The sequence below is a fragment of the Protomyctophum parallelum genome (genome assembly GCF_964188405.1).
Source record: "Protomyctophum parallelum genome assembly, chromosome: 2".
Taxonomy (NCBI): domain Eukaryota; kingdom Metazoa; phylum Chordata; class Actinopteri; order Myctophiformes; family Myctophidae; genus Protomyctophum; species Protomyctophum parallelum.
In genome coordinates, this window is record NC_139699.1 from 42,107,950 (window position 1) to 42,132,890 (window position 24,941).

General features: G+C 41.6%; 1 protein-coding gene across 4 annotated transcripts; it reads left to right on the forward strand.

Annotated features, from left to right (window-relative positions):
- The first annotated feature begins 1,393 nt into the window (after nucleotides 1-1,393).
- spg21 (SPG21 abhydrolase domain containing, maspardin) lies at nucleotides 1,394-20,544 on the forward strand. Of its 4 annotated transcripts, none has more exons than XR_014570977.1 (10): nucleotides 1,394-1,533; nucleotides 2,058-2,122; nucleotides 4,504-4,665; nucleotides 6,777-6,857; nucleotides 6,965-7,110; nucleotides 8,155-8,263; nucleotides 9,745-9,852; nucleotides 11,900-12,040; nucleotides 18,301-19,066; nucleotides 19,098-20,544. XR_014570977.1 is itself a non-coding variant. In XM_083793790.1 (9 exons), exons 2-9 carry the CDS (start codon nucleotides 2,060-2,062, stop codon nucleotides 18,418-18,420), a joined length of 930 nt encoding a protein of 309 aa, XP_083649916.1. In that variant the 5' UTR covers nucleotides 1,394-1,533; nucleotides 2,058-2,059; the 3' UTR covers nucleotides 18,421-20,544. The 4 variants fall into 4 exon arrangements, 1 of the variants encoding a protein (XP_083649916.1); XR_014570978.1 differs by having other exon boundaries at nucleotides 18,301-18,694; nucleotides 18,776-20,544; XR_014570979.1 differs by having other exon boundaries at nucleotides 18,301-18,504; nucleotides 18,586-20,544.
- The last annotated feature ends 4,397 nt before the right edge of the window (nucleotides 20,545-24,941 follow it).

Below are 24,941 nucleotides of genomic sequence, written 5' to 3' on the forward strand. Positions count from 1 at the left end.
TTGTCGTCGTCGTCCCCCTGCAAACTTTTAATAAAGTAATCAATCAATCAATCCCATTCCCATGATATATAAAGGGTTGAAAACCACTAGACTAGGGCCCAATCCCAATTGCCTCCCTCAAGCCCTGAGCCCTGGACCCTCATTGACTTTAATGACGTCAGCTGTAAGTGCTTGAGGGTGAGAGGCTGTAAGGGCTCCACATTGTTGTGAAAGAAATGGGACAGCACTTTGAAGATGAGTCCGCCATTCATGACACTTTGCATCACTTTATAAAGACTGTCCTTATTCACAGCCAGTGCCTACCTACATGCTTTGCCTATTTATACATGTCTATTATGTCTATTTTAGTATTTAAGCTGATCGTTTTATTATTAGTTTAATGAATACACTTTCCTGTGTGATATGAGTTGTAATATTAATATATAATAATATTCATTATACATTAATGTATAATGAATATTATACATATGAATATTATACACAATATGAATATAATAATATGGAAATGAAATTTCATTTCCATATTATTTTACTTTGCTACTTTTGTCATTTCTCATCATGTTTCCCTTATTATTATTATTGTTATTAAATATATAGCCTATATATCCTTCCATTCCGTCTCCTTTTGAGAACAGTGAGAAAGCACTATTGTGTTTGTTGACATTCTAACCGCGATACATAACTAATTTGCATAATTAAATGATTGACGTTCGGAGGATCCCCCTCATTCCACTGGTAACGCTATGAACTGTGGGTAATTTCTTTGCTAAAGTCAGCCTAAAGTCAGCATCGACGCTGACTTTGGCAAAGGGCACATAAAGGGGCGGGGCTGAGCCCTCACTGACTTACCGATTTCAAATGGGACATCCCTCATGCCCTCACAGACTTCACATGAACGCGCAGCTAAGTCAGTGAGGGCTCATTGAGTCAGCAAGGGAGTGGATTGGGATTGGGCCTTGGTCATCGTACAGCATGTGGATTCTCTCTTTTAACCCAGAGAGGGCAGTGTTGTGTCAGAAATGTGTTTAGCGCACAGGAAGAGAAGAGAAGAGGAACGTTGTGCTAAACAAAGGTATTTTTTTTGCCCTGACTTATTTACTGTAAGGAATAAGGATCCACACCGATCACAACACAACGGTACTGAGGGCTGCTTCTGTCGGTCTTTCCTTAGAGTTAGAGTTAGTGGAATAGAGAGAGTGGCGACACGCTTTGATCTCGCCGCAAAGCGGGTGCACGGTCTAAAGTTCCAAACATTGGAACTATCCCATTGAGATAGAATAAGAACTTCCGCATTCCATTGTTACAATGGGAGTCAACGCTAATGTCGCCACTCTCTTACTAGATTACTCTGGAGTTAACAAGGCACAAAACTGCCCTGGGAGTCTCGGACCTAGTTTTATTTTTGCGGAAGTCTTATTGAGAACTCCAGTCATATGACCAGAATCAGATCAGTAGAAAACAATGATACACACATTAATGGATAGAAGTGACATTATTCTGATACTCTGAATGACAACCAGGGGGAAAACAACGGTAAATATTTGCTTCGCAATCCAGCTACAAATATATACCATTTCGTGTGTATACTTCATAATCGTCTCGACTAAAATGGTGTACAGGGTCGATTTTTTTAAATATTATAGTCACGTGTGGGTTGTTAGTTATTCAGCCCCCAGAAATACACACAATCCAATACAGTTAGCTTCAGTGTGTTTAGATTGTTGCAGCAGCATTCATAGACGATCATACAAACATCAGAAACAATAACAAACTGTTCTCATGAATTGAATGCAAATGGTGGAGAGGACCCTGGTGTAAACAAGTGTTTTTTTCCTGTGGTTTTATCCTCTTAGCAGTTGTTGTATTGACCTGTACTTCTGTTGAACTGTACCCATATTCTATACATACAAGTAACATTTTCAATCAATCAAACAAATCAATCAACACAGCCTAATTCATATCGTAATAGGAATCGGTTGTGTTTATTATGGAGCATAACCACCAGATACGTTACTACAAGAAAATAAATGTCACTATTTTGTTGTAATGTGCTCTAGAAATGGAGGAGATAAAAGTGTCTCCTGACTACAACTGGTTCAGAAGTACGGTGCCCCTGAAAAGAGTAAGTATTTAATCTGAAAATAGTATTTAATCTGCTTGTGTAATTGTGTGCTATAGCAGCAAACATAACAGTCACATAACAGGCTAGAATAAGTTTTTACTGCATGATGAAATTCCCTTTTTTTGTTTGAATTTGGGATAGTTTATATCAGGGATAGGAAACACTATTGCCAACATTGGCACAAAACAATGATGATCACTGGAACACTGGCATAAGTGTGTGTGAGAGAGGACTTTTGGTTTCAAATAAACTATTTAATAAAATAAAATGGTCAAAGTCCCTCACATTTGCATGTAAATTTAATCTTGCACATAATTCTATGTCTAATGAGTCTAATGACCATTATAACAATGTAAAAGAAAATATTTAAAACGGTTTTAATGAAGTGTAAATAATATGTGTATTGACATGGCACACTGACTCACAAACCTGGCACTTCATTTCAAAAAGGTTGCAGACCCCCTTTTTATATAATTCTACACACAATGTATTAAGACTAGCTGTATTTTTGTTTTAAATATAGTATGTGGCAGCTTTTAATAAGACGAGAGATAATTTGTGGCAGATTACGCCTTACGGACATCGAAATATGATCAAATATGGAGTGTTTTTGGCAGTGGCGTGCACAGACATTTGGAGGGCCAGGTGCTCAAGTGAAAAGAACGAGTGGAACCGGCCACCGGTTTAGTGTGTAGTGTAGTGTGAAATTTATAGATTTTGGGGCCTAAATAACATATTAAAAGCTTTTTTTAATCAAGAATGGATCAATGTCACCATGGTCCACATACTGTGGATTTATTTAAAGGGCACATTGCTGTCCAGAGGTAGCCTCGGGGCATATGCATATGCAATAGGGGCGGGTGAAGTGTGGCTGTGCCAGGCTAGTCCAGAGGGAAAAGAGCAGGGGGGGTGCTCTAGCACCCCCTAGTGTCTATCTGTGCATGCCACTGTTTTTTGGGATGGGGTTTGCGGGTTCATCTCCCAGTCCCAGCCAAGTCCCCTCTGATGAATTGAAAATGGAGGACCCTGATGTAAAGTCTAAAGGTCCTTGCAGACTGGTCACGCTTTTCGGAAAACCGGCGGAAGAATGCTGCTAAAAATGCAGCAGTGTGCAGGGACCTTTAGTGCTTTTTCTGGTTTTATCCTCGTAACAGTTTTTCTATTGACCTGTACTTTGTACTGTACCCATTCTGCAATCTGTTAAATAACATTTAGACCTGAGGACGATTCTACAAATGCCTTCTAAATCCTGACAGTTTTCTGAAAAACCTATGTCACAACAAAAAATATGCTCCTGGCATAAAATACTTTAAGATGGGGGAGTCTGTGGAGAATACATACTAATTTTATTTGCGGTTCCTTGACGTGAAAATGTTTTAGAACTCGTTTATAAAAAGCATTAGGAAGCACGCCCAAAATAAGCAACTACAGTAGACTTCAAAAAGAATCACACCCGTGTGAACTGAGTGGTGCAACTTCCCTATTCCCCTGTCTCTCTATCTATCTATCTATCTCTCTCTCTCTCTCTCTCTCTCTCTCTCTCTCTCTCTCTCTCTCTCTCTCTCTCTCTCTCTCTCTCTCTCTCTCTCTCTCTCTCTCTCTCTCTGTAATTAGCAGGCAACAGTGCAACACTATCTCTCTCTCTCTGTGCCACATTTGCCCCTACTGGTACTCTAAACATAGTCGCATAGGTTAGGACGGACGTTGCTGTTCCTTGGAGTGGTTGCACCACTCAAAAAATACCCCCCCCCAAAAACGCAACCCACAACTGCAGATATTTACAAGCAGCTTTTCAGAATAACAAACCCAGTCTCTTATAATAAGAAGACGTGGCAACAATGCCCGTAATTGCTCATGACCCGTTGTTGCTTACGCAACATACAGAAAACAGAAAACATACATGCTTTGTTCAACACACATGCTATGAAATCGATTCATAGATTAATCGTGATCATTGATCGATTCGCAAATGTCAAAAACCAATTATTTTATTATTTAGAAAGAATATTATGTGTGTTGTGTTATTATTTTAGAAAAAAAGGTCTTGTTTATCTTCTTTTGAGTTTTCTGCAATTGTTGATGCTGTCAAATCTAAACTTCCAGTTGACAGTGACGTATCTCTGCCATTTGTTTTTTATTAGCAATACAAGATGATGGAAGTAAATTAATGTGTTTTCGTTATGGGTCGTTAGAAAGCACTTTGTTTAGTCACACAGTGAGGGGGGAAAAAACCAATGTATTTGCATCGCGATGCATCGGTAATCGAATTGTAATCGGTGGCGGTCGCTGAACTATCGCCCCCAGCGGCTGCCCCCCCCCCCCCCCCTACTGTACATGCTAAATAATCGCCCTTCTATTCTATTTTGTCTGTCACGGTTTAGATCATCGTGGACGACGACGACAGCAAGGTGTGGTCGTTGTACGACGCAGGGCCGAAGAGCATCCGCTGCCCCATCATCTTCCTCCCGCCGGTCAGCGGGACGGCCGAGGTGTTCTTCCAGCAGGTGTTGGCCCTGACGGGATGGGGCTACAGAGTCATCTCGGTGAGTTCACCCATTTAGACCCGAGGCCCAATCCTAAACCCTATGTTTCTATGTCAGTGGTGCTCAAACTATTTCATGTCAAGGAGCCCCACAAATTATATGTAATTGGCCGCTGACCCCCATCTGGAAATATGTTGGTCCAGGGACTCCCCCCAGAAGCAAAGATTTGAGTTAAATTTGAGTTGACATACTGTACAGCAAAGTTCGTCAGGAACGGGACTCGAACCCGCGATGCGCTGTCAGGCTGCATTAGGAGCCCGGGCCAGAAAAGTCTTGTTTACTTTGAGAGGGAGACGATGTAGCGAGTTAATATACGGGCATGTGCGCACCCAAACTATGTTCAGACTTAGTTTGTAACTACAGATAACGACTGCTCACATAAACAGCGTAAATTGTCAGTCCCTGTATAATATGCCAATGGCCGATGTTCAATTGACTAACTCAAAGAGGAGAAAAATGCATTACTGTGTACTGAGACAGTTTTTTTTACTACACACTACATGTACATGAGCAACAACACAGGATTAATAGCCCAGACTTGCTGGGTCTGCTGTTTACCATGTGTTTAAATCAAAGTCTTAACTTTGTGTGTGTGCGTGTGTGTGCTCGCGCTTGTGCGTTCAAGCATTTGGCTGCCTCTAAGTCTACTCCTTTGAGAGTCTTAATCGAGTGAGAGTTCACAGAAATTCTAATAATAAGCTTAAATTTGATAAATTAAGAGGACAACGTTTGAAGGTAACCCATGCGGTTCTTCCAAAGTATCGGTAATACAGATTAAATTCAAGCAGATTCTTATTGAGGTAAAGATGTCTTATTGGTTGAAAAGAGGCTTTCTGTAAATAAGGAAGTGCCGTGGCGATGGAAATCATGCAGAAAGACAGTTGTTACACAGAGAATAATATGCAACTATAGTCATAGTGATGTAAGTAAGTAGTAACCAGGTTTTCAATGTGATGTCATGTTTCTCCGCTGTCTCAGTGGTTTTCAACCCTTTTCACATCAAGGTCCATTATTTATTCACATGAACCGCCATTTGATAACATTTAAGCATTATTCATAGTCTGATTTATCGGTGGTGAGGTGACCACCGCAACTACAACATGACGTCACGGAGCCGTGGTGAAGAGCAAACCACCGCTCTCCCCAGCCCTTCTCTCTGTTTTTACTCGCATTACACGGGTGACCTACGTAGCTACATGTTTAAGCATTTAAAAAGGGGAAAAAAAGTTTTTCTCCTCTGGTGAAAAGCTGGAATTTGTGCGATGGCAGGCTCTCAGTCAAATCTGGTCATATATTGTCTATATTTCGGTCTTAGTTGCAGTACCCTATATATTGTCTATATTTCGGTCTTAGTTGCAGTACCCTATATATTGTCTATATTTCGGTCTTAGTTGCAGTACCCTATATATTGTCTATATTTCGGTCTTAGTTGCAGTACCCTATATATTGTCTATATTTCGGTCTTAGTTGCAGTACCCTATATATTGTCTATATTTCAGTCTTAGTTGCAGTACCCTATATATTGTCTATATTTTGGTCTTAGTTGCAGTACCCTATATATTGTCTATATTTCGGTCTTAGTTGCAGTACCCTATATATTGTCTATATTTCGGTCTTAGTTGCAGTACCCTATATATTGTCTATATTTTGGTCTTAGTTGCAGTACCCTATATATTGTCTATATTTCGGTCTTAGTTGCAGTACCCTATATATTGTCTATATTTCGGTCTTAGTTGCAGTACCCTATATATTGTCTATATTTCAGTCTTAGTTGCAGTACCCTATATATTGTCTATTTCGGTCTTAGTTGCAGTACCCTATATATTGTCTATATTTCGGTCTTAGTTGCAGTACCCTATATATTGTCTATATTTCGGTCTTAGTTGCAGTACCCTATATATTGTCTATATTTCAGTCTTAGTTGCAGTACCCTATATATTGTCTATATTTCAGTCTTAGTTGCAGTACCCTATATATTGTCTATATTTCGGTCTTAGTTGCAGTACCCTATATATTGTCTATATTTCAGTCTTAGTTGCAGTACCCTATATATTGTCTATATTTTGGTCTTAGTTGCAGTACCCTATATATTGTCTATATTTCGGTCTTAGTTGCAGTACCCTATATATTGGGACCTCTTGGAGTTCTGCGATGGATTCCGGAAGCTTCTGGATCACTTGCAGCTGGATAAGGTAAGCCTACATGTTGTTAAGAATTACAACTCATTAGTTTGTGCCTGGTCTATAATGTCTCACTTTGGCTCTAAAACCACAAGAATGTATTTTTCTTCATTGAAAAGGTCCATCTTTTCGGCGCCTCCTTGGGTGGATTCCTGGCCCAGAAGTTCGCAGAGTGCACACACAAGTCCCCGAGGGTTCACTCGCTGGTTCTGTGCAACTCGTTCAGCGACACCTCCATCTTCAACCAGACATGGACAGCTAACAGGTATTTATTTATCTGTATTACACTTCTTGGTTGAATGCTTGATTCTTGGTTGAATGCTTGATTCCATTTCAAGTTTTCAAATGTATAAAAACATATTTTGAAAATAGCCGATCTACAAGCTCTATTTTCAAACGTCCAAAATGTATATAGGGCTGAAGTGGTTAGTGTTGTATTAATGTACAAAGTATGTATCTACAAAGTAACTAGTGACTAACCTTTTCAAATAAATGTAGTGGAGTAAAAGTACAATATTTGCCTCTGAGATATAGTGGAGTAGAAGTACTCCAATAGGCGGCCCGCGGGCTATTTGCGGAAGATTCTTTTTTGGAGGGGTCAGCAGTTCAGTAGCCTATGCATGTCAAACTGGGCATCCTTTTCAAATGGGGTCTTGCCCTGACCCCATTGCGCGTGCGGACTCGGCCCCCAGCCTGGTACGCTAGTCAAAATATGGCCCTTGAGGAAAATCTATTGGGGAACCCTGGTCTAAGTCCACACTAATTATCCATAATAAATGATGGATTAGGGGTTAGGACAGATAAGGTCAGAATAAATTATGGATTTAGACTGCATCAACTCTCCAGAATGTATTTGAAAACTTTTGAAGTGAGCAATGGACGATGCAGTAACTGAAAATGTATTTTATTTTTTATCAACACTTCCTTGTTTTCCAAGGTGACAGAGTTACACAGAGTAGGCTACCACACTTATAATATATGAATATTTTCATTATCATAAGCAAGGAAATATTAGTTTTGTTGTTTTTTGGTAAATGTATTAATGTAGTATATATTAAGGAGCCGTGTACTAAGCAGGATAATTGTCAGCTTGCTGGTCGTTGTTTAAAAATAAACCCCCGACAGGATGTTTAATCACTGAGGCGAAGCCGAGGTGATTAAAGCAGCTCATTCCGCTGCGTCTGTTACATTGCTTTAGTTTTTAATACATGTCTTTGATGCCATCACTTAATGCCTTGATGGTCTTCCTTCCATGTGTGATTTGAAACTAAAACCACAGCATTCTCTTTATCGTGAACTTCTTTCTCAGTTTCTGGATAATGCCTGCCTTCATGCTGAAGAAGATCGTCCTGGGGAACTTCGCTAAAGGACCCGTTGACCCCAAAATGGCCGACGCCATAGACTTCATGGTTGACCGGGTAAGTGTTGTTATGGGATCAAGTGTGGGTAATGCGATGTAATAGATCACATTACTGATCTGGAGGGAATTGTCCTGTCCCGCTATAGCGCACGTAGGCTACGCTATTGCAAACATAACGGATTTATCCCCAAAAAGCATGTTTTTGCAATAAATGTTTTAAAATTCTGCATTTGTGGCCACCCCCTATGGATGAAAATGAAATTGCTTTGGGCTCTCTGTTAATTAAACCACCCTCGACATGTGAATGAAATTTGGGGTGGATTGGACATTCCGTTAGTGATTTGTGTACGTTTTTTTGTAAAACAGGCCCCTCCCACTAACTTTGGCCGATTACAGCCGAATTACTATGAAAATTCTGCCTGTGGTGTTTTAATCGGATAGGTCCATAGATTATGTGTACCGTTTTTTGTGAGATTCGCACAAAAGCTGTATGTGGAAGAGCAAAAAGTATAGGCGTGGCCTATATGGGGAGATGCGGAGAAACTGTGATTTTACGACCTCCAGTTCAAGAGTTATAAGGCAAAATGTAAAGTGGGCTGTTATAGCGCCACCACTGAAGTGTTTCATTCACTCGGACATTGAGTGAATTATAGTATGTGCTCATAATTCAATCCCATAACTCTTTACTATGACGTCCATTTATTGTTGGTGGCGGATACATTTTATTGGTTTATATGATAATTATCAGAGAGCTTCAACTTGTGTTGCAGTTTCAGAGTACTTAAGGACTCAAAGAACCTTCTGGATAAATTCCCTGATTTAATTTAATCAAGTACATTTTGAAAAACATATATATACTATATTTATAGTTCACACCTGGTAGTCTTAATTGGCGAGATATCTCCTCCATTTCGCTGTTGATTAGAAATTGATAATACAAAAAAAAAAGAAAAAAGACAATTTCCTGTTGAAGATCCGGATGTGTGGCTCCAGTCTGAATCTTCTTCCTAGTACAGATATAGATTGCTAAATCAACATGAAATTGACAATTTTCTTAATAAAAAAAGAACTTTCCATGCTGGCTTTTGTAATGTTTATATTGGCAGAATCAGCTTAGTTTACATTTTTTATATGCTAAAAGAATGGAGTCTAATTTTGGGTTATAAATTTCTAATCAATGGCTCAAACGAAGTGACTAGTTGCATCATGTCAAGGTAACCACACAACACAAACCTCTACCAACCTCTTGGGTTTTTAACTCTTGCAAACTGGACTTGCCCTGACTCCCAGTCAGATCAATTGCTTGCTTACTTACTTATCAATTACAGATCAATAATGGGATTGGGACACAATTGTAGTTAGTTCTGAGGCTTGAGGATAAGGCCGTTCTGATTTGAATTAGATTAACTCCAAACTGTTCTCAAGTACAGTAACATAAAAGTGATCACATGGACCTGTAAGGCTGTAACTCACTCATTCTCCTGTTCATTGAGTGACAAAGTGTCCTGTCTGTCTGTCTGTCTGTCTGTCTGTCTGTAGCTGGAGAGTCTGAACCAAAGCGAGCTCGCCTCGCGGCTCACACTGAACTGTCAGAATTCCTATGTGGAGCCACACAAGATCAAGGACGTCGCCGTGACCATTATCGACGTGAGTCTAATCATTATCCTAACCTTGAAGCTTTTCTATTTTTTTCGCTCAGCACAGTTTTGCGCCCCTCAAAAAGATATGTACAGGTTGGGGGGAAAACAGGAAGGGGTTATAAAGAGGTGAGGGTAGTCCTAAGGAAGGAGTGATCATGTCCTCTCCCTTTGGCCTGCTGAAAGGTGGGTTTTCAGGCCTGTTTTAACCCATATGCTGCCACCTGCTGGACGCAGAGCCAACCGCAGACTGCCGAGCCTATTCCAATGAAGCACACACTGGGACTGTTTCCTGTTTGGAGCGTCCATCTTAATGCTAAATAAATAAATCCTTGCTCAAGAAAGCGCCAATGTTTCCATCTAAACCACCAGATAATCAGCAAATACCTCCGAACATCGCGCATTTGATCCAAACCATGGAGAGCTCCGTAGATTAGGAGTTATTCATCTTTTAAAGGCCTATTCATAGTCTTGATTTTCGGTGGTGAGGTGACCACCGCTCCGGTGGTGAGCTGACCACCGCTCCGGTGGTGAGCTGACCACCGGAGCTGAAATAACGTTAAGCGGTGGTGAGTAAAAACAGAGAGAAGGGCTGGAGCGGTGGCGGTGGTTTGCTCTTCACCGACATGTTGTAGTTCGGTGGTCACCTAACTACCGAAAATCCAGACTATGTATGAGCCTTTAGTCGGCCTGTATAATGGGAGGTGGACGGCAGCGGGGTTGCGCAACCCTGTCTAGGATCGCTAAAGAAGGAAAGGCCAAGCCAAAAAAATAATAAAAAAATAGAAATCAGCGATCCGGTTTGATATCAATAATAAAGCTTATCAGACGGAACGTTACGTCACAAGCAGTTAAACCGTTGTTAAAGGACACCAATGATTTGCATTATTTGAGGGCATTCCGCACAGTTCTGCTAATTCCCCTCGAACGACGGGCGGTGTTATGTGGTTCTCGTCCCTGCTAACCCCCTCTATTGTACCAGGAGATGGCGCTGTGGACCACTGCATGCCTCCTTCAAGTCACCAGCCAGCCTCTTCTTTATTATTATTATTTAGTTGTATTTGTTGTGCAGGTTATTTTCTCCACCAGGCCGAAGGCATGGGGAGAGAGTATGTTTTGTTGTCTCCACCAGGCCGAAGGCATGGGGAGAGAGTATGTTTTGTTGTCTCCACCAGGCCGAAGGCATGGGGAGAGAGTATGTTTTGTTGTCTCCACCAGGCCGAAGGCATGGGGAGAGAGTATGTTTTGTTGTCTCCACCAGGCCGAAGGCATGGGGAGAGAGTATGTTTTGTTGTCTCTACCAGGCCGAAGGCATGGGGAGAGAGTATGTTTTGTTGTCTCCACCAGGCCGAAGGCATGGGGAGAGAGTATGTTTTGCACTCCGTCCGTGTCTGTCCGTCCGTCCGTCTACAGCTAATCTCCGGCACCGTTAACCCGGTCGATGCCAAACTTTGCACACCAACAATGAACGTCTGCCCCAATCTTTCCAGAACGGCCTGTTATAGCGCCACCAGGAGGCCGACTTTCAGAAAACATTTTTATTTTTACATTACTTTTCCAGATTCTGTCCAAAAATCCCGAAAATCATTACACACTATAGTCATGTGTTCAAGACGGATCTGGCCTTTCAAAGTTGGCAGGATTGGCCCGTTTTGAACAAAAAGCCTCAAATCATGAACGCAGCATGCAATTTACGTGAAATCTTTCACAGACTTTCCTACTAGGCTGAGGAATATATTCCACCCTTTTCACATTGGCCTGCACATGTGGCCTCGCCACCAGGAGGCCACAACCTGCCCTGCCCTGGTGGAGACCTGTGCCCCTCGGGGCACTTTATCTAGTTATGTCTGGTTTAAGCTATGATGTCTGTCTAATATGTCAACTGTGCTTCTTGTTCTTGCAATGCCACTCGGATTCAGTGTGGAGAAATCCTCAGAGCAGAGCCTTTTCTGACAAAGATGTAATGCAAATGTCTGACAGAAGCGTTATTACTTATGCATGTGTTTTATATGTTTGATCAGAGTGTCTCATTAATCATGTCTTATGTCTCACTAAAGGTGTTTGATCAGAGCGCGCTGTCACTCGAGGCCAAGGAGGAAATGTACAAGCTGTATCCAAACGCCAGGCGAGCTCACCTGAAAACGGGCGGGAACTTCCCCTATCTGTGCAGGAGCGCCGAGGTCAACCTCTACATACAAGTATGTTTATCTGTGTCTTAGTGCTGAGGAGGGTTTTAAATGTTTATCTGTGGCTTAGTGCTGAGGAGGGTTTTAAATGTTTATCTGTGTCTTAGTGCTGAGGACGGTTTTAAATGTTTATCTGTGTCTTAGTGCTGAGGACGGTTTTAAATGTTTATCTGTGTCTTGGTGTCGAGGTTAACCTCTACATTAGCCCTCCAAGCAGAACCCAATGGTACTGAAGTTTCTGATTTTTTTTTTAGACACAGACCATGGGGTCCTGTTGCAGCAGTATCCTGCCACCTGGTACGCGGACATAATAAAACATAAACACCGTGTTTACGGCCTGTCTGCGCTCTTTGACGACTTTTTTTCGTGTGAGGGCTTCTGAATCTGTGAACTATAAGTACCTATACATGCCGCTGCGAATATCTCCTGTGGCGCGGAAGCCGTTAAGTATTTTTAATCTTTGTTTGACCGATTTGGTCGCTTTGATTCTTCTCTTCCTTCCTTGTTTATTGACACCTCATTGTACCGCCTATCTGGCTAGCTAGTGGCGCTATAGCTATGACAGAGCAGATCAGAGGCAGGGACGTAGCCGCACAAGCCAACCGCACACCGGGAGGCGGTACAATAAACGGTAAACAAACAAGAAGAAATAAAGCGACCAAATCGGTCAAACAAAGATTAAAAATACTTAACGGCTTCCGCGCCACAGGAGATATTCGCAGCGGTTTGTATAGGTACTTATAGTTCACGATTTCAGAAGCCCTCAAAGGAAAACAGGCCGTCAAACGGCGCAGATACGATGTTACGGAGCATATTTATGTCCGCGTTCCAAAATTCCCATACGAAAATATAGTTATGAACAGGGACCCTACAATAAAGCGACATCAACATTTCAGAAAAGCTTTATGGAGGGTTCCGAGAGGGACTACCTCTACATATAAGTACGTTTATCTGTGTCTTAGTGCTGAGGACGGTTTTAAATGTTTATCTGTGTCGAGGTCAACCTCTAGTCTACATACAAGTAAGGAGGGTTTTAAAGGTATTATGACATGATTTATAACATAATTTTAACAACATTAAAAGTCTTGGCCATGGTCCTTCAAACGTGTCTAAAAAGTTTGAACACTCAACTCCACTCCAGTATTTCTTGACACGAGTTTTTGTGCATGTGTAAAGTTCATCCTGAGAAGCCATGGAAAAACACATTATTTTAGCCTGTAGATGTCGGTAATTCCCCCTTTCCTGTCAACCCAAGATGCACTTCTTTGACAACGTGGTAGGAACGTCGTCAAAAATAAAAGAGTCATCTAGGCCAGTTGGTATCCAGTGTAAGGACTTGTGTTGATTGACACAGCCAACAACAGAGCAGATTGATTTTTCTCTAGAAGCCATTATTAGTAAGTATTACAAAGAAACAAAGTCGCGATCACAATGAGGAAGCGGAGAAGAGAGGGTAGGCACTAGGCAGGGAGCAGAGGGGAGGGGGCGGAGGTTTAGCGGAGATCTACGTATATCTCTGCCGTCCAACCAGATGAGACATTTTTGCATAAGTATTCACAAAAGTCCAGACAGCAGAGAATACACTGAATGTTCAAACTTCGTTTTTTTTTTGTGAAATTGATGTCAAGAAAAGCCAAAAAAGCCAAAAAATCTACAAAAATGTGTTTTAAATGTCACAATCCCTTTAAATGTGTTTATCTGTGTTTTAATGCCGAAGTTAATCTCTACACTCAAGTAAGTAGGGTTTTAAATTAAGGATGCACCGAAAATTCGGCCACCAAAAATATTCGGCCGAAAATGGCAAAAAATGTATTTTCGGCCTATTCGGTTTCGGCTCAAATAGGCCGAAAATATATCACCGAATAGTCAAAACACAGGGTCGGTATAAACACAACATGCGATTGTCTTCAACGTAACCAGAGCGCTCCTCATCTACCCCTCTCTCTCTCTCTCCAAACTTCAGTCTCCCACACACACACACACACACACACACAGAGAGAGCGTCAAGTTGCTCTGTGGCTCCGCGATGCGCTCCGCGAAAACTGCGAGCTCATCAACAGGTTGCAAAATGCCCAAAACAGGTCCCAAAACATGGCATTTGTGAGCACCGCCACTGTCTATTCTTTTGTCGTATGACCAAAAATGCTCCCCAATGTCTGGAACACTAGCAGTGTAGCATGCTCGTTAGCTCCTCAAATTTGTTCCACCTGTGTATGTAATCTCAGCAGCGCATTGAAGTGGGCATAGGGCAAAAGCAGAAGCAGAACGTCCGTGAACGTTTTGCTTAACAATGATCAGTTGTTCAGTGCTGTTTAACTTTGGCAATATGTGATACTAGAGCCTAGAGAACATGCTAATATGGCTGCTAAATATGAACAGCTAGCATGCTATTGTGTGTGTGTGTGTGTGTGTGTGTGTGTGTGTGCGCGAACTGCGAACGCGGGCGCGCGCGCGCACGTGTGCGTGCCCACACAGACTGTAGGACAGTGGTTCCCATAGTGGGAGTTCCAGCTAAATGATAGATAGTTAGGAAGTAAACCAAGTGTAACAGAGTGCAAAAATGGAACCAAATATACTCTCAAAATTTACATTGATTTTACAATAGAAAAAAAATTTAATTGGGGTCCCAGAGATAGAAATTGAAAGAAAGACAGTCAGCTATACACGGTCAACATTACAGATTACAGTATCATTACAAGTATAAGGAATGGCAATGAAATCAAATTGTATAAAAAAGGGTGTAAAATATTAATTTTGAAGGAGTATTCATTTTTATTGTCTTTATTAGTTACAACATGCCTACAATAACTTGCTACTGTAGGAAGTGCTGGCTGCCTGCTGTAGCCTGCAGAGCGGAGCCCAACACACACACGAAGTGTCAGGTTTCAAGTGAATGGGGGCAGGGGGGTGGAGCTGGGTGGACCATGCAGTGTTGTTTGTTTACAATAAAGTTTCAATAGTTGTCACTGTACAATACTTTAAACAGTTGTCATGTTGCACACATGCCTAAAATTGCTGTTACTTGCGCCGCCCTCGTTGAAAACAATGTATTTCAAACTCCAGCTTGTCACACTCCAGGCTGCATGAACAGTGCTCGAGCGCTCAGTTTTCTGCCCCATCAATGACGCAAATCAATGTCGACCATTATTGTCTGGGAGAAAGTTTACAGCCGCATCCGTCGCCTCCTCCTCCTCCCTGGCACGGCCAGTTAGCCATGTGTTTTGTTTATCCGGCAACGGGGGCTGAGAGGGTTTTCTTGTCAGCGAAAAGTGGCCAGTGGCTTTATACAGTACTACTGTACATCCAGTTCAGATGTGAACAGGCCTACCTACTGTAACAGTAGGTAGGTCTGCTCACATCTGGACTGGACACGACAGCATTGTATTTACATGCTTTAGTTTGGACTCAGCGGACCCCATATAGCTGGTGGCTGAGCTATGGTCTTCCTACGCTTGCATAAATGCCTAGCGTAAATATAAATAAAAACGTTTTACCTACTCACCAAAACAAAGGTGGTTTGTGTAATTAGAAAGCCTACTTTCCTTTAATAGTGGACGCACTCTGAGCCGCCCACCACATGCAATGGCACGGCAGCAAAGAACATTAGGGCTATGGACCAGAGCTAGTAACGCAGATGCATCTGAGATATGTGCAGATTATGATGCGTTAATTGTTTATTGATTATTAAGTATCAGCAGCATTGTATTGGTATTTGAAGATTTTTACAGTTTGTTTTCACCCATTTGCACTCACTGAGAAGTTTGAGTTTATTTTTATTTTATTTAATACTTTATAACAGTTTGTAAGAAAAGTACAGTTTAATACAAATGTAATGCTTAAAGAATTGAGCCCAAGAAGGCAAGAAAACACTGGCATGTTTCCATTTGTGTGAGCATTGAAAAATAAAGACAAATTTGTCACTCTGTTGTCCAAATTATGGTCTTATACATGCTAGTCCAACATGCATCATAGCTATGATCACGGCTATGGAAAAAAAAACGAAAATTACTCGAGTGCGCACTTAAGTGGTCAAAAACCCGGTTTTACCATTTGAGTTGTTTTTTTATTGTCTCCACCAGGCCGAAGGCCTAGGGGGAGAGTATGTTTTGCACTCCGTCCGTCCGTGTGTGTGTCCGTCCGTCCGTCCGTTAGCAGCTAATCTCGGCCACCGTTAACCCGGTCGATGCCAAATTTTGCACACACACTCCCTGGATGCCAACGATGAACCTCTGCCCCAAACTTTCCAGAACGGCCTGTTATAGCGCCACCAGGAGGCCGCTTTGTGCAAAACAAGTTTTTGCACAGTACACCTACAGATTTTGTCCAAACATCACGCAAATTGGTACACAGTCTCTCTACAGCCATTCAACAAAACCGGTCTTTCAGATTTCTCACACTCCATCCTGATTGGTTAAGATTGGCTTCCAAAGTTCACAGGAGTGCTCAGTTTCAAACAAAATGCTGCAAATCATGAACACATCGCATGATTTCCGTGAAATTGTGCACGCACATTCCCACTAGGCCGAGGACAAAATGCCACATGAACAATTTCAACTCAGCCTCAAGGTGGCGCTATAACTGGCCAAAAAGTGTTTTTACCTCTAACTGCACGGATCTGTGGATAACTTTGTATGCCAACTTCCTAGAGGCCAAGGAAAAACCTTTGTCTGGAATTTTTCACATCTGCTCTTTATAGCGCCACCAGGAGGCCGACATATGTAAAACACATTTTCTATTATTACTCCTTCAGATTTTATCCAAATTTCACGCAAATCGGTACACATGATCTCCATAGTCATGTGATCAAGACAGCTTTGTTTGATTTCTCATATTCCATCCTGATTGGCCACGATTGGCTCCTACAGTTTTCAGGAGTAGCAAATGGCCACAACTCCTCAACGCAGCGTCCAATTGCAATGAAACTGTGCATGCATATTCCCACTAGGCTGAGGAAGAATCCTGGTGGAGACCTGTGCCGATTGGCACTTTATCTAGTTGAATACTGTACCAGTTTAGGTTTTTTTCAAACCGTCACATCTCACACTGTTAGTATGTCGGAACTTATGCCTGAGGAGACCATGTTTGGTAGAAAGAGGAAGGCAGTGGTTTTAACCTGCAAAGAAAATAACAGTGAAAAGAGGAAGCAAGCCTGTTGAAGTCATTTTTAAGTGTGACCTTATGCCAGCTCTGAAATACTTTAGCAGCCTCTACATTTACTTGTGTGTTAGCTTTAGGCATTTAAGCCCCAACATATTGCTCAGCCCCTACTAAGCCACTGTATGATAATGAATACAGTACATCGACAGACGAGCGGCCCGGAAGAGAATTTCCCATTCGTCTTTAAATTAATACTTTTTGAAACGTCTATGGGAAAAAATGGGAAATTGTCTTCTGTCCCGCTCGGCCACCCATTGGTGATCGGACGATTTTCACTCCAAATCACCCGATCTGGAGAAACCGATCTTTTATACCATTTACAGTACGTGTATGAAAGTCAATCAGATACAGTATAGTATAATATCGCTTTGCATCTTTATGACAGGCTTAAACCTTCCCCCCCCTTCCTCCCCACTCACACACACACAGGAACAGTTTTGATGTGGATTTTGACATAATAATAATTTCCCCCCTTACACACATCAGCCGATCGTGAGTAAAACAATGGAGTGATGGGGTTCAGTACTTCAGTCCCACAAAACCTGATCAGAGCACTTTACACCTTACATTAGTTACATAGAATACATCTATGTATGAGCCTCTGCTGTGACCCGTTGGGGAATGAAAGTGTCTCAAAACCAAACTGCACTGATGATCTGCACTGAAATGATCCTGGTTCATTTGAACCGATCCATTCCAGACACCAAGGAGAGAAAACCCAAAGGGGCTTTTTTATTTTAAGTACTATCAAACCAAAACTACACATGGAAAATCTATGAAAGGAGGCCAGCTCACCACGTTTGTGTTACAAAACCACAGAGCACGTTTCCAACATAACGGGTCAAGGCATCACCGAGGACGAAAACACACTAAATCCTTTTGGCTTATTTCCATCTCGGTTCTCAACAAAACATATCAATACACTACATAACATCATGAGCTCTTTATATTAGAAAAATATCTCCCTTTAACTAGAGAGAGATAAAAAAGTAGATTTGCTTTTTTTGAAGAACAAAAATAAAACGTTAAAATGTACCCAAAATACGGATGTCAGAGTTAACATGGTTAATGATCGTGTGACCAAATTACTTTACGTACTATTCTTGTATTCTCAGATTCATTTACGTCAGTTCCATGGAACACGCTACGCAGCCATCAACCCTGCCATGATCAGCGCAGAAGAGCTGGAGGTGCAGAGGATGAGCGACAGCAGGGATACTGACGAGGACCAATGAAATTGCTTCTTCGCTCTCTCTCTCTCTCTCTCTCTCTGTGTATGCGTGTGTGTGTGTGTGTGTGTGGACCATAGACATAGAAAGGTAGACGCCTCCTTCGGCTCTGGGGCGTGTGTGTATGCGTGTGTGTGTGTATGCGTGTGTGTGGACCATAGACATAGAAAGGTAGACGCCTCCTTCGGCTCTGGGGCGTGTGTGTGTGTGTGTGTGTATGCGCGTGTGTGTGTGTGTGTGTGTGTGTGTGTGTGTGTGTGTGGACCATAGACATAGAAAGGTAGACGCCTCCTTCGGCTCTGGGGCGTGTGTGTATGCGTGTGTGTGTGTATGCGTGTGTGTGGACCATAGACATAGAAAGGTAGACGCCTCCTTCGGCTCTGGGGCGTGAGTGCAAAAGTGAAGGCAAGCTTATTTTTGTTGGTGCTTCACTAGTCTCGCGTAGCCAGACAACTATTGCGAGAGGCAACAGTCTGGCAACGCGAGACCTAGTGCTTCACAGAAGCTTCCGCGCACGCCACAGAGTGGACGCTCGGCTCTGACAAGTCCCGGAAAACACGCGCTGTGATTGGCCAGTAATCACTTGAGGGGCCTTCCGCACTTCCGGGGTTACTTCACATCGTCGATCCATTGAACTGCAGTGGCCAATGAGGTCGCTCCAATGAACTACAGCGGCCAATGAGGCGTCTATTTAAAAGAATCTATGGTTTGGACTAGCCTGGGCAGCATTCCTTTTCGGGTTTATGATCCGGTTGGGAGCGGAACCCTCTGAACCAGAACTTCCTTTCCCTCAAACCGGAAGAATAATACCTTCCCAATAAAAGCGTGACTCTCTCTCATAGCCTGCAATGAGAATAGTAACAAAGGTATACAGACGCTAAATAGTCTCCGGAAAGCACACTCACAGTTATATTTATTTTGTATTTTAGAAATCAGCTAAACTACTCTTTTATTGGGATGGTATTCTTCCGGTTTGAGGGAAAGCAAGTTCTGGTTTGAGGGTTCCTGCCTTATGACTACAAAACAATGACTACAACATGACGTAACGATATCATCCTGATGACTACAAAACAATGACTACAACATGACGTAACGATATCATCCTGATGACTACAAAACAATGACTACAACATGACGTAACGATATCATCCTGATGACTACAAAACAATGACTACAACATGACGTAACGATATCATCCTGATGACTTCAAAACAATGACTACAACATGACGTAACGATATCATCCTGATGACTACAAAACAATGACTACAACATGACGTAACGATATCATCCTGATGACTACAAAACAATGACTACAACATGACATAATGATATCATCCTGATGACTACAAAACAATGACTACAACATGACATAACGATATCATCTACTCCTGACCGGATCACACAGTGATTTAGTAACACAGACCAGGCTTTCCTCTGAGGTGGAAAGCCAATGGTGACGCCAGGTTAGATTTGGACAAGCAGAACTTTGGGCTTTTTCCCCCTCCCCCCTCCCCCCCGGACCAGCAAACTGCGAGATATTCTCAACCAATCACCACTGTCGGTCACCATGACAATTACAGACAACCACGTCCTCCTATAAAAAAGTATTCATTTCAAAAGGACCTCTTCTTTTTTGTTTGCCAGAACGCCAACGAAGTGGCGAGTAATTTTTTTCTATGTAGTCGAATAGTCAATCAACAGGTTCAATTGATTATTATATTTTTAATTTACAGGAAAAGAAAGCAATATTTTGATAATCACTTGTACATAAGATGTGATTGGCTGCTTTTGCTTTACAATTGTATGTATGACGATGCCATGAACCTTTTGCCTTATGTAATATGAATTTATGTAATATGACTTTCATGAACTTTGATAGATGTTGCACTTTTTGAATATTATAGCCTGATTCCCATGTTGAACGTGTTGTTTTCCTTTGATTGTTTTATGGTTACTTACTACTACTGCCAAACCATTTACTCTTAGGTCAGAAAAGGCAGAAGCTAAATCTTCTTTGCACTGATTACAGAGAAAAACGTATCTGTGGATGATATTTCCATGCTATTTACTGTCACCTCATGTCAACCATTTTGATTTGTAACAGAGTAAAATATAGTATTGAATTTCATGGACGGTTGCATTGGTGTTGCTGTCTCTCATGGTGGTCGGGCTGGCGCAAGAGTTGTTTGACGTTCTTTACTAACTGTTGTTTTTGGCAGCAAATTTAGATTTTAGATTTACCGGTAGTCATAGTCTCAATAGTTTTAATTTAGTTTCAGTCACATTTTAGTCACCTGGAATGTTTTAGTGTTTGTCTAGTTTTAGTCTACTAAATATCATAAGATTTTTGATGGTAAATGATGCATTTATAAATGGTGCATTTATATAGTGCTTTTATCCAAAGCGTTTTACATTAGACAGTTTAGACACGAACTCTGGGGGAGCCCACAGGGATCGAACTGGGAATCTTTCCGGTTCCTATCCAGCCCTCTCAGTTATCAAAGGTAAATATATAGGATGCTGCGGTGATGGTAGCTGTGTTTTTTGAGTGGTGCAACCACTCCTATAGACCGATTCCGTAGCGGTTTCATGGTCACAGCCTACGTATTTCCTGTAGGCGGACTCGACGTAGCTGCGGCGATAAAACCCTCACCAGGCGCACCTCTTCCACTACAGTGAACGGCAGAGTGACTGATGTTAGTTTGCCTTAAACTTTACTCCTTTACCTGCTTTTTTACTAACACTAACATTACAAAGATGCCCAGAACATTGAGATGAACCTGTGTAGTTTATGGCTGCTCCAACAGTAGTGGCAACATAAAACATAAAATAAAACGGAATGTCTAATATCCACCACGGTGGCTGAGACCAGAGCCATTGAGTAATGGTTGAGACGAAGCAGGGAATGATGCATATCGCCAGTCTTACCCAATACCAAATCTTTCTGTTTTATGAACACAAAGCTGCTGTATTTTATACCTCATACTAAGCATTTAAAGTATGAGGTATAAAGTACACTGGCGTTATGTATCTTTCACTGCTTCGTCTCAACCATTACTCAATGGCTCAAATGGCTGCGACCATGAGACCAGCTACGGAATCGGTCTATAGACGGCTATAGCCAATTGCCAATACCCAAAATCTCGCCCACTCGCTCACTCACACTCGCTCACTCCAGCATGGTGGTGTTACAGTGAAATTGGTGACCTTCTGAAATATGTGACAATCGTGTTGACAATCACATGATGTTAGTGTCTGAATGTAAATTGTTGCAGTTTGTTCATTAGCACTGCGGTATTTAGGCCACATATTTAAAGATTTCCATGTAAGTTATGTGAAGTCCACAAGATGGTCACATATTTTGGCATGTCGCCAATTTCACCATAATTTTGCCATGCTGGAGTGACCGAGTGTGAGTGTGCGAGTGGCCGAGATGTTGGGTATTGGAATTTGGCTTAAGTGTGTCTCCCTGGGTCTGTCCCTGTGTCCGAGCATGAAAATATATAGCCTTTGTTCACCAGCAAGTGTCACTGTTGCACAGCCTAACACAGACACACACAGGCCAGGGAGGAGGGCTTGTACAAACTCAAACTCAAAGACTGGTCTGATTAATTTTTTTAATCAAATACTTTTATGGTAAATGGTGCATTTATATCGCGCTTTTATCCAAAGCATAGACATATAGACACTTCCACACAGTCCGGGATCGAACTGGGAACCTTGCGGTTCCCATCCAGCCGCTCACTCATATAACCGTTCTAGGGCAAATATTAAAATGAGCCCTCGCTGTCGGGGTATTCTCAATAGATGTGTCACTCACGGGCCTGACATACTGTAATACTGTAACTGATCACTGAGTCCCAGATCATAATCTACATCAGTGGTTCCCAGGGGTCCTTGAGGGAGTTCCAGGGGGTCCCCAGCTAAATTAAACCAAATGGACCCTACGTAACTCTGAGAGTGTACACTTATGGGTCTGTAACTGAGAGTGTACATATGGAACCAATTGGACCTGTTAGGGTCCATTTGCTTCCATGTGTACACTCTCAGAGTTGAATTCACTTTGATTTTACAATATAAATTGGGGGTCCTAGACAGAGATAGAAATGCCATTAAATGGGGGTCCGTAGACTAATGCATGTCAAACTGTGGGTCCTTGAAATTAAATGGGTTGAGAATCACTGCTAGAGCCGTACAAATCTTCTCTTATGGTGGGTTCCTGGCATAATCTGAATACCCTGGTGACCTCGATGACCGCCCATGTAGTAATTTACTGACAAGACGGAGGTCAAGAAATTCAACAGAAAAAGGGAGTTAGAATAGAAGTGTATGGGATGCATAGTAGTAAGCATTACGAAAGCACTAAGCTTAGCCCCACCCAACACAACGGTGGTCCCCAGGTTGAAGTCAGGGTGGTGGTCCCTCGTTCACAATCAGTTGAAAACCCTTGTCCTAAACTGTCTCATTCAGTGAAAAATCAGTAAATCACGCAAAAACTCTGACCCACAACAAGTACTGTTACATAATATCCATCAGACTGGCTCTTCTAATATGAAGAAAAAAAAGTAAAATTATATAACGACATTGCAAATGTTTTCCCTGTTTTATTGATATTATGCACTTATCAAACCACAATTACAAAATTTAGAAAACAACATTATTGCACTGTTCGGGGGGACCCAACCAAGAGCTATATGAGGCCGATTAGGCAACACAAGGTAATTATACAACCTGTGTTCACACACCAGGGTTTGTGTTCCCCACATGCATCTTCCACCACATAGTAAGTACCCCACGCCAAGATATCCCGGGTCTCAGAGACACGAGTACACAGTACACACACACGCACACACACATAAATGCTCACGCACACATAGTAAGTAACCCCAACCCAAAATATATCCCTGGTCCCATAGACGCACACACACGCACGCACAGGCACATGCATGCACACGCACACAAGATGTCAAACAACTTGGCACGCTCTCCTGTTGTACAGTGTAGTGTTACGGTATATTAAATCAAGCAGTACGTCTGAACTGGGTCTGGGAGTTCAAGACAAAATCTAAATAGCAAACATAGTTCGCCCTCTTCTCGGTAGCCGAGTCTGCAAAGCCCAAAATAATGGCAACAGTTAGCAACAGAGTGTATTTACCTTGTAATACACGGTCTGTTATACAAATCCTAAACGTTCGATTTGTGTTACTTTGTGTAAATAAAGTATCACAGCTGTTATATGCAAAAAATAAAATAAAAGTTCAGTTGTACTCATCCTGTTCAGGAAAGGTTGAGGAACACCTGAGTAGCCATGATGGTGTTGCCCAATAATCTGCTGCAGGTGTGTGTCAGTAACAGTGGTGGAAAGCAAGTACATTTACTTAAGTATGGTACTTAATCAAGTACAATTTAGATGTATTTGTAGGCCTACTGTAGTTGAATTGAATATTTCCAATTTCCAATACTTTTACTTCTACTCCACTACATCTCAGGTCCAAATATTGTAGGCTACTTGAAAACTTTAGTTACTTTGTAGCATCAACCACTTCAGCCCTATATACATTTTGGCCAATTGAAAATAGCAGACTTGCGACGCATTGTGAGCTTGTAGATCTGCTATTTTCAAAAGATTTGTATACATTTGTGAACTTGAAGACAATACTTTTGTACTTTTACTCAAGTATAAATGTTGAATTCTGGACTTTTACATAGTTGTAACAGATACATTGCAGTATTGATACTTTTACTTAAGTATAACTAGTGAGTACTTTTTTCCACTGCTGGTCAATAAAGCCCTTTGAAATGGAGATACAGCACAGGGGAAATATTTAAAAATCTTTTGTTGTCATCACTATCTATTTGTACATTTCAAGGTACGGAAACAATTACAACAGAAATAACAGACTTGCAACAAAGTTTATGCCTTTGATTCACATGGTTTCCATTAATTGGCTCAGATATAGTTGTGCATTGAAGTGCTGTATCTTGTGTTCTCAAATTGGCGTAGAGCATTTCTTACAGTGTTGTTCACATCGTAGAGAATTTCTTACAGTGTTGTTCACGTTGTAGAGCATTTCTTACAGTGTTGTTCACACCGGCGTAGAGCATTTCTTAAAGTGTTGTTCACATCGTAGAGAATTTCTTAGTGTTGTTCACGTCGTAGAGCATTTCTTACAGTGTTGTTCACATCGTAGAGCGTTTCTTACAGTGTTGTTCACATCGTAGAGCGTTTCTTACAGTGTTGTTCACGTCGTAGAGCATTTCTTACAGTGTTGTTCACATCGTAGAGAATTTCTTACAGTGTTGTTCACGTCGTAGAGCATTTCTTACAGTGTTGTTCACATCGTAGAGCATTTCTTACAGTGTTGTTCACATCGTAGAGCATTTCTTACAGTGTTGTTCACGTCGTAGAGAATTTCTTACAGTGTTGTTCACATCGTAGAGCATTTCTTACAGTGTTGTTCACATCGTAGAGCATTTCTTACAGTGTTGTTCACGTCGTAGAGAATTTCTTACAGTGTTGTTCAC